The sequence below is a fragment of the Schistocerca americana genome, chromosome 9 (assembly GCF_021461395.2).
Source record: "Schistocerca americana isolate TAMUIC-IGC-003095 chromosome 9, iqSchAmer2.1, whole genome shotgun sequence".
In the NCBI taxonomy this organism is placed as follows: domain Eukaryota; kingdom Metazoa; phylum Arthropoda; class Insecta; order Orthoptera; family Acrididae; genus Schistocerca; species Schistocerca americana.
In genome coordinates this window covers 68,268,319-68,279,490 of record NC_060127.1, presented here as the reverse complement: position 1 = coordinate 68,279,490, position 11,172 = coordinate 68,268,319, and the positions used below count along the sequence as shown (strand labels likewise).

Below are 11,172 nucleotides of genomic sequence, written 5' to 3'. Positions count from 1 at the left end.
TGCTGTAGCAGGCTAAAGTAAAATTCTTTGTTAGAGTATCAGTTCTTATATGTCAAAATTATAAAAATGTAACTAAAGAATGAAAGAATGAAAAATTTCCAGATTTCTAAAATGTTCCTGGATTTTTCCCCGATGAAAAAATTCCCACATCTTTCCCAGATTTCCCAGCCCTCCCATGGTGTATACATCCTGTACAAAAGCCTAATGACAATGTTTCAAGAAGCAGTATTGCGCTAAAAAAAATTCTAGAGTGCCACCCTGCATACTGCTGCCTTACAGACGGTGGAGATGAAAAAGGACTAATACGGCACACACGGAGACCCTGAAGCACTCCGGGGGGAAAATCTGACAGGTGCCACCACTTTCAGCCAGTATTTGTGTACACGTAGATGTCTGTACAGGAGACAGTGGACTGAGATTGTGCAAAGGCTACACGGCTGCAGGTATGTATGACACAGGCTGGTATCAGCTATACAGTAATATTGCTTCTTCATTATTTTTCTTTTCTTTTAACACTATTCAAGTTTTCAACCATTTAACTTAGTAAATTATTTTATAATATTGGACTATTCCTTTATTTATTCATAGTAGTTACTGGCAAGTACAAAGAGATATTTTGATTACATGTGGATTACTGTGTCATCACTAGTACATCAGTTGCAATCATCAACAAATTTGTATATTTGATCTTACTTTCTGCTAGTAATCAATAACAAAGATAACCTGCTGCTGTTTATCTTTTGAGCAATGTGGGCAACTGAAGGACAAGTGTCACTTTATTTGCTACTGTACACTGATGTTCCAGTTTGCGGTAAAGTGAAACATTTTCACAGAACATTATTAACTCCATTCTAACATTTTGTTTCACACTTATGCAGAGAAAATAAAATTTCTACCAACTGTCACTCGATTTGCACACAGATATTATATCTTTACAAACTTAACAACAATTAAGTGATTACATTATGAACATGCTTCACAAATTTCTGTCCAATCTAAGTAAATCAGTGATGACACTAACACCAACAAAATCATCCCACTAGAAGCGAGGTATCAAATAGTCAAATAACAGTAGCATATCATTACTTTGCTTGTAGTGAAATAAAGCAATCAGAACCAAGCGTGCAACATTTACTGTAGAAATAATTTATAAGACTAACTTATTCTGATCATATAAATATTAAAAGGCAAACAGAGAGACTAGATTTTATAGATTTTATGTCATCAAAGGGAGGTGGAGAAGGGGAGGGGGGGGGAAGTATGAGAAATTTTCTTCTGTGATACAGATATCTCCTTAATACACCATGGAAATGCATGGTCTTAGATGTAAATGGCAAGATGACACCACAAACTATTTTCAAGGAATTAACATCTTTAAAATTATCATGTGTAAATGGAATGCTTTCAAGGAAATTATACTTTTAATCACATAAATATGATGAAAATAAATTAGCATTTGGCATATCTATATAGAACAGATACAGTTTTTACACCTATGAAACAACTTGTAAAATATTTTATTTTTACTTAACATTCAAACAGCCACTCTTTGACCACTAATCTATTTATTTCAGAATATTTAACAACACGAAACATAATATAACTTGTGAACAATCCAGCTCTTATTATGTAGCTAGGTGTTTAAAAATGTATGGGAAAAATAAAGAGTTGCTTCATTCGCCAATATGAGCAATCTGGTGAAAACCATACAGTTTCACCATTCTTGTACATATATTTTCATTTCCTATGTGTATTACTGACTAGAATAGATATGACACAACAAACATACCACATTCGACTCATAAATCCAGTGTACGGACATTCAAAAACACAACAAAAAATTGTACGTGAACACAGGTGTTTCAAAAAGCACTTACATCGCACAAACTGCAATATACTTCAAGGGACTGTGAGTGTAATTGTCATTTCTGGTTTTCTTTTCAGTCACACATTTGATTTTGCTTCAAAATTTGTCAACTCAAATCAGTTCCTTAGAATGACTTACCAATTCTCATCTCATCATTCAGAGATGAAACACATTTTAATGGATCATTGTTTATCATATCCTAACTGATAACAGTTTTAGGGTTCCAATGAGTCTGCAAATTCGAAATGTACATTTACTTTGATTGTTGATTTTTTTTAATGGCAAAAAGAAAGTGTTTCCCCCCTGAAAATCCACATGAACCCGTGAGAAATTTTCCATTCAGTGACTGTTTTTTGCTGTTTGAATTAAATGCACAGCAGCGGAAGATCCTAAATGCTTCATCAAACAGTAACTTATTTCAAATACACTCACAATTGCAGTTAGTATACTGCACAGAATTATTTTTTGCAGTTTTCTCCATTCTACCCACTGCATCTACACTGCACAGTGGGTAGTAAGCCAATGTCTGCGAGTATCACAAAGAACTGGTCCCGGCAATAATTTTTATTTATTCTTTCCTCATATTAAAATATAAGAGCCCATTCACGAGCAGAAACATCAACTCCCCTCGTTCAAACTTTGACTGCCGCAGGCACAAATACTTCAACTATGCGAGCCTGCGGTATCTGTCTGTTACATTCTATGGCACTTGCTTTGGTTTGGTTTGTTTTGTTTTCTCTTGTATGTAGGCATGACCTACATCAATATATCTTACCTAAGAGAGAGAGAGAGAGAGAGAGAGAGAGAGAGAGAGAGAGAGAGAGAGAGAGAGAGAGAGAGAGGAAAAGACAAGTCCTCCAGTTATTTTACAAGAAAACAGTTACACAATCTTTGGAAAGCCACATTCTCTCTCAAGTTGGCAAAATTAGTGTGCAGCAGGGCAAACTCTGTGGCTCAAGAATATGCCTGCTTTGGGAATAAATGCTACAACAGTGGCACAGGAAGACAGACTTTTACAGGAAACGGATGTAGGTTCGGAGAGAGGACGGGGCGACATAATTCGACGTCGACTCCTCCGCACCTGTCCGGGTCGGCGTATTGGCAAGAAGTATGGCACAGCACATATGCTGCAAAATTTGACAGTGGCTTATGCAAAAAATTCCATCTTCGGTGCAAGCTCGTATTCGATCTCCTCGTTTTTGTACATTTCGATGAGCTGAAAAAAATTTCAAAAAGTAAAACATCAGTTGTGGAAAGAGCAGGAATAATCAGTACACATAAACCTTAAATTAATTCTAATTCATGTCACTAACAAGGGAACCTCCCCATCGCACTCCCCTCAGATTTAGTTATAAGTTGGCACAGTGGATAGAACTTGAAAAACTGAACACAGATCAGTCGAAAGAACAGGAAGAAGTTGAGGGGAACTATGAAAAAAATAAGCAAAATATACAAACTGAGTAGTTCATGCACAAGATAGGCAACATCAAGGAGAGTACGATCTAAGGAGCGCCGTGGTCCCGTTGTTAGCGTGAGCAGGTGCGGAATGAGAGGTTGTGGTCCAACTCTTCCCTCGAGTGAAAATTTTAACTTTTTATTTTCAGTTTATGTGACAAACTCTTATGTTTTCATCACTTTTTTGGGAGTGATTATCACATCCACAAGAAAACCTAAATCGGGCAAGGTAGAAGAATCTTTTTACCCATTCGCCAAGTGTACAAGTTAGGTGGGTCGACAACATATTCCTGTCATGTGACGCACATGCCGTCACCAGTGTCGTATAGAATATATCAACGTGTTTTCCTGTGGAGGAATCGGTTGACCTATGACCTTTCGATCAAATGTTTTCGGTTCCCATTGGAGAGGCACGTCCTTTCGTTTACCAATAGCACGGTTTTGGGGTGCGGTCGCAAAACACATACACTAAACTTATTACAGTGAACAGAGACGTCAATGAACAAACGGACAGATCATAACTTTGCGAAAATAAGAAAGTAAACTTTTCACTCGAGGGAGGACTTGAACCAAGGACCTCTCATTCCACAGCTGCTCACGCTAACCACGGGACCACGGCGCTCCTGAGCTCACATCATCCTTAATGTTGCATATCTTTCGTATGGAATACTCAATTTGTATATTTTGCTTATTTTTTCGTAGTTCCACACAACTTCTTCCTGTTTTTTCGATTGATCTGTGTTCAGTTTTTCAAGGCCTATCCACTGTGCCAATTTATAACTAAATCTGAGGGGGGTGCGGTGGGGAGGTTCCCTTGTAAGTACTCTGTCAGTGACTCACCACAGAAACGGTCCCAGTTGGACACCATCGCAAAATCCTCCACAATATTTTACTGGTGCAACTCACTGAAATCTTGAAGTGCAACTCACAGTGAGGTGACAAAAATCACGGGGTAGCAGTATGTACATATACAGGAGGCACCAGTATCGCTTACACGAGATAGAAAACAGTGCATCACGTATGGGACATTTCATTTCAGAAATTGTTAGAGAATTCGACATTCCAAGGTGCACAGTGTTAAGAGAGTGCTGAGAATACCACAATTTCAGGCACTACCTCTCACCACGGACAACACAGTGGCCAACAGCCTTCACTTAATGACTGAGAGCAGTGCATTTGCATAGACTTGTGAGTGCTAACAGAGAAGCAACAATGTGTTAAATAACCACAGAAATCAATCATAAGGAAAGTGCGATGACATTTTGTGTTAATTGGCTATGGCAGCAGTCAACCGACGTGAGTGCATTTGCTATCAGTGCAACATTGCTGGGCCTGTTATTGTTTCGGTTGGACTCTAGACAACTAGAAAAGCAATGCCTGGTCTGATGAGTCCTGATTTCAATTGACAAGAACTGATGGTAGTGTTTGGAAGAGTGTGGCACAGACTCCACAAAGCTACGAAGCCGAGTTGTTAACAATGCACTGCACAGGCTGGTGGTGGCTCCATCTACATCTACATCTACACCTATACTCTGCAAACCACTGTGAAGTGCGTGACAGAGAGTATGTCCCACTGTACCAGTAATTAGGGTTTCTTCCTGTTACATTCCTTTATGGAGCACAGGAAGAATGATGGAGTGAATGCGTCTGTGCATGCAGTAATTATTCTAATCTTACCCTCACGACCCCTATGTGAGAGATACGTATGGGGTTGTAGTATATTCCTACAATAATGATTTAAAGATGGTTCTTGAAACTTTGTTAACAAACTTTCTTGAGATAGTTTACATCTGCCTTCAAGAGTCTTCCAGTTCAGCTCCTTCAGTATCACTGTGACACTCTCCCATGGATTAAAGAAACCTTGACCATTTGTGCTACTCTTCTCTGTGTACATTCAAAATTCCCTATTAGTCCTATCTGGTATGGGTCCATGGTAGAATTGATCACACAAGTGATTTGTAAGCAATCTCCTTTGTAGACTGTCTGCACTTCCCCAGTATTCCACCAATAAACTGAGGGCTACCACCTGCTTTACCCCCAACTGAACCTATGAGATCATTCCATTTCAGATCCCTACAAAGTGTTACACCGGGCATTTGTATCAGTTGGCCGATTCCAACAGTGACTCATAGATATTATAGTCATAGGATACTACATTTTTTTGTTTTGTTAAGTTTACAGCTTTACATTTCTGAACATTTAGAGCTAGTTGCCAGTCTCTGCAACACCTTGAAATCTTATCAATATTTATGCACCTTCCCTCAGATAGACAGCATCATCTGCAAAAGCCTGATTTCACTATTAATGTTGTCTAAAGGTCATTAATATGCAACATGAACAGCAAGGGTCCCAGCACACTTCCCTGGGGCACACTCAAAGTTACCTCAACATCTGACGATGGCTCACCATCCAAGATAATGTGCTGTGTTCTCCCTAACAAAAGTCCTACGTTCAATCACAAATTTCACTTGATATCCTATATGAGCATATTTTTGACAATAAGCATAGGTGCAGTACTGAGTGAAATGCTCTTTGGAAATCAAGAGACTTTGCATCTAACTGGGTGAGTTGACTCAAAGTTTTCAGCATGTCATGTGAGAAAACTGCAAGATGGCTTTCACATGACTGATGTTTGCAAAATCCAGACTGGTTGGCATTGAGGAGGTCATTCTGTTTGAGATACCTCAATATATTTCCGGTTAGAATGTGTACAAGATTCTACAACAAAGGGTACTGACCGGTAGTTTTGTGGGTCACTTCTACTACCCTTCTTGTAGGCAGTTGTGACCTACACTTTTTCCAAGAACTGGGCATGGTTTTTTGTTCAAGGGATCTGCAATAGATTATATTTAGAAGAGCGGCTAATTCAGCCAATAATTCAGTATCGAATCTGAAAAGGATTCCATCAGGCCCTAGAACTTTGTTCAGTTTTAACTATTTCAGCTGTTTCTCTACAACACTAATACTTATTTCATTCATCTTTTCAGTGGTACAGGGATTAAACTGAGACAGTTCTCCTGGTTTCTTTTGTAAAGAAAAATTTGAAAATGGAGTTCAGCATTTCAGTTTTTGCTTTGCTAACCTCAATTTCAGTTCCCGTCTCATTCACTAGGGATTGCACAGTAACTTTGAAGCCACTAACAGCCTTTACATGTGACCAGAATTTTTTTGGGTTCTGTGAAAGCCCACTTGACAATATTCTGCTACTGTAGTCACTGAAGGCATCACGCAACTCTCTCTTGGCAGCTAAATATGTTTTATTCAGCATCTCTCTATCTATAGGCCTACACTATTATTCAGTAATCTCTGTTTCTTTAGAAGTTTTGTTACAGTGACTGTATACCATGGAGGTTCGCTCTCATTATGAACTGTTCTACTGGGTACATATCTATCCAGCACATGGTCAACTATTCTTTTAAACTTGAGCCAGAGTTCCTCCATATGCTCCTGACCTGTGCTGAAAGTTTCACATTCCTCACAGAGATGTTTTAGTTGCCCCTTGTACTTTGGTAATCATTGTACGTCACAACTGCATCATGGTCACGGATACTAGTTTTGATGTGTCCACATCAAAACTAGACATCAGGTCTATTTGTTACCAATAGATCCAATATATTTCCATTATGAGTGGTGTTCCCAATTATCTGTTCTCAGTAGTTTTCAGAGAAGGCATTAAGTAAAGTTTCACAGGCTGTCTTATCATGCCCACCACTAACAAAACCGTAATTTTCTCAATTAATTATTGGGTGATTAAAGTCTCCACTGATGATTACAGTGTAACTGGGGAACTTATGTACAAGTGATCTTAGTTTTCTCTAAAGTTTTCAGTCGCATCAGGTGATGAGTATGGTGGGCAAGAGTTTCTTGTCTACTGTGACAAATACAGCGCCTCCATTTCCCATTTGCCTATCCTTTCAATATATGCTTGAACTTTCCCCAAAAATCTCACTGCTACCAATTTGAGGTTTCAGCCAGATTTCTGTACCTAATATGTGAGCTTCACTGCTTTTCACAAGCACTTCCAACTCTGGCACTTTGTTGCAAATGCTTCAGCAGTTTACCATTACAATTTTTCTACTCTAACTTGTGGGAGGCATTTCTTTCGACCTTACACCGTTACTTCTGTGTTTCCTACAGCTATTGTTATCTGATTTGGATGGAGAGTCACCTAATTTTAAAAAAATTAAAAAAATAAAAAACCTGTGTGCACCCCCCACACACACAATCAGCTACCTGAGCAGCAGCCTCTGATGCGTAGTACGCAGCTCACCTAGGGCTACCGTACAGGTCTCAAACCTGTGGCGCAAGTTCAGGAAATTGCAGCCTAGCTTGTCACAGAACCTTCAAAGTCTCTGGTTCAGTCCTTCCACTCAACTCGGAGCCAAAGGGCCACAATCAGTTCTGGGGACAATGCCGCAAATTGTGAGCATTGTTGAAACTCCACGTGCAATGCTGGTCTTCTCAACCTTCTCTGCCAGTCACAGGAATGACACAAGAATGACCTCAGAGCCCAGACAACAGGCATCATTTGGTCCAACACGTGCCATAATCTGCAGTTGGTTGCACCCTGTCCCCCCAAAGGCTGCCAGAATTGCCTCTTCAACATGTTGAATGAGCCCCCCCTCCCCAGGCATACACATTGAATGCACCTGATGTCCTTTCTCGTCTCTTGCTGCTATTTCCCTAAGAGTTACCATCATTCGCCGTACATTTGAACTGCCTGCAAACAGACCTTTACCTTTTGCATTTCCTTCCTCCCGACACCGGACAAAACAGATTTCCCCAAAACAGGTGAAGTGAGTCTCACTGGCTCAGCTCCATTTTGGTGAAAGCCAGCACCTCAGATTTGTTGGTTAGGGGGTCAGTACAACACATTGAGTTCTTCCTGCTCCCCATCCATCCAATACACGATGCCTAGATCTACCACTGACACACTACTTGCTGTCAAGTTGGCTGTGTTTTCATGGAATGTACTGGGTCCTCTGGATGTTTGGCTACTTGGACCACTTGTAGCCATTCATGGATGTCACATTCCCAAACAACAATGGAATTTTCATGAATGAGAACACACCATGTCAGAGGGCCATGACCATTCGCAATTAGTTTAGAGAACATTCTGGGTAATTCAAGTGAATGATTTGCCACCCAGATCACCCGACATGAATCCCATTTATCATTTATGGGACGTAATCTAGAGGTGAATTCCTGCACAAAATCCTACACTGGCAACACTTTTGCAACTATTGATGGCTGTAGGGTCAGCACGGCTCAATATTTCTGCAAGGGACTTCCAAAGACTTCTTGTGTCCGTGCCACACTGAGATGCTACACTACTCCAGGCAAAAGGAGATCCGACATGCTATTAGGAGGTATCCCACAAATTCTGCCACCTCAGTGTTCACACAGCTGAGCTACAACTGCACAACACGAACTTCAAAGGTACCAGTATTCTCCCACAAATGCCTCTATACCAGGACGACACTATTAAAGAAGTGGTTGTAATTTGCAGCTTGACCAATTTTGTGAACAGAGACAGATTTGCAACTTAGCACAGCAGAGGTGCAGCCCTGGAAATAATGAAGTAACACTGACCACAGAGGAAACTGTCAGTCATCCTAGAGTTAACACACTGGTGGAAACTCGAATATTCGAGTACAGTGGCAAGCACGGCCACCGTGCCAGCAGAGACACGCATTCTAGTATTTCATTTCAGATAGAGGCACTGGGGCAGCCCAAGAGAGACAAATACCTCTGCTCACACACAGAAGTTGTCGGGTTGTCTTCTGACAGGTGGTGCGGTGGGCCTCCATTCTGCCAATTGGGAATGTTCGGCTACCAGTCACCAAATTTGACAAATTCGTGCCTTCCTGTTACCCAATAAGGAAGAGGGCCCCTGCAGAGGGATCAACTTTTCGAAACCATCTGTGTGTGGATGTAGGTTATTATCCCAGGTATCACACCCTGCAGCCATTCACCACGGTAGGCCCTCATTTGCAAGTTATTTATGAAAACAAAATTTCAGAATTCTGCATGACGCTCAGTAGCATTAAAATGGTGGTAGCAGATTGACTAGTTGCATGGTGTAATGAATAGGGTACGGGCTTGACATGCAGAAGGTTGTGGGTTTGTTTCTAATCAGGCACTCCAAGATAACTGAAATGTGACAAAGGAATAGAACTTAAAAAATTAAATTTTTTTATTTTGAAATGTTTATCAAAATTACTTTGATCATTATTTTTATTCAGCTAATTGGCTTAAATGCAATTTTTTATTTCTATTCCTTTGTCACACAATTTTAATCATCGTGTCATCTCCTTCATTTGTTCTCATGTTTCTTCCTATCATTCTTTTTCCACTTGAAAATTCTGTTCATATGATTTTAATTAATTTTATGTTTTAGTTTTGATTTAATTTCTTTTGTTTTATCATTCTATTTTTTCAGTCATGTTGTTGCATTCATTATTCCAGTTACTCATTTTTCTTGAATTTTGTTTTACATATAATCTCTTCTTTCATTTACATCTTCATTTGTGTTATTTTTTCGATAATGTAATAGGAATTTAGGCTACATTATAAATGTTTGTATGGCAGTTGCTATAAAAAAATGCGCATCTTGTGAGAAAAATATATTTGAGATTACTGGATAATGAACAGATTATTTGATCTTTTGTTTTTTAATCAATAGATTGGCATTTTCAAATATTTAAATACAGAAATATAATTAAATTCACATTCAAAAAAATTTAGAGTGGAAAAAGAATGATATAAAGAAAAAAATGAGAACAAATGAAGAAATTCATAAACCAATTAACTGAATAGAAAAAAATGGTCAAAGTCATTTCAATATAGACTTAAAAATAAAATAATTTATGGGTCCTGACAAGATTCAAACCCGCAATTTTTTGCATGTGAAAGCCTTACCCCAGCCATTGCACTGCACAACCAATCTACAAAATTCTTCTCATTTAACAATATTGAGTGTCACGTAAAATTCCAAATTGTTTTCATCGATTACTTGCAAGTGGGGGCCCACCAGGGTGAATGGCTGCAACGTGTGATAGCTGGGATCTTAACATACATCACCATATAGATGATTTCAAAAAGTCGATCCCACCACTGGAGACCTCTCCATGTTAGACTGACATGAACGTGGGGTTGCAGCTATAGCTCCGTAGTGTGTGTGTCACATCTGAATATGTCAGTCAGTTGAGCAGATTAAATGTTGTGAGGATGTCACGGGGATAAATGAAGTTTCACCCTAGAAACATTTCTACGAATTTCAAGTTGTCATTTCTGAGACAGTTGATTTCAGTGATAGTTCACATGCTTAACAACATATCAGAACTCACAACTGGCCTCCTCTTTTATCTGACAACTGTAAAACAGTTTCATCTACATTCAATCAAGTCTGCAAAACACTCAGGCAATAACGATGTGAAAATTTTAGGTGGCAAAACCATATAAATTTTGCACATGGGAAAATCAGTGGTCCACATTATCAGCTTCACCATCTATGTAAAAGTAGCCAGCAGAAAAATTACAAAAGTAATGGTACAGGACAATTTTCCCATTGCTAAGTTATGGAACAGAACTGAGTGATTGAAATGCAGAACAGAAAGCAGCTTCTATAAAAAAGAGAGCTGTACAGTTCTATTACAAAGACAACCATCACAATACTTTTATCTGAAAGAAGTACTTCATAGCACAAAAGCAATGAATTGAAAGAAGTTACATTACTATATATGAAACTCTGTGCTTAAAAATAATGGTTTCAGAAATAAATGGGAGGTCTGTGAATGCTGAAGAATAGGATACAACCCGTCGGCTTTGAAAAATGATGTCACCATCTA

At 39.1% G+C, this 11,172-nt stretch overlaps 1 protein-coding gene across 4 annotated transcripts in view; it reads right to left on the bottom strand.

The window, feature by feature from the left end:
* Positions 1 to 551: 551 nt before the first annotated feature.
* LOC124550879 (1-phosphatidylinositol 4,5-bisphosphate phosphodiesterase) overlaps positions 552 to 11,172 on the bottom strand; it is a 411,295-nt gene continuing 400,674 nt past the window's right edge. For all 4 annotated transcript variants that reach the window (XM_047125637.1, XM_047125636.1, XM_047125638.1 and 1 more), the window contains one exon: positions 552 to 3,083. In XM_047125637.1, the coding sequence (XP_046981593.1) occupies positions 3,015 to 3,083 (69 nt within the window). In that variant the 3' untranslated portion in view covers positions 552 to 3,014. The remainder of the gene's footprint in view (positions 3,084 to 11,172) is intronic.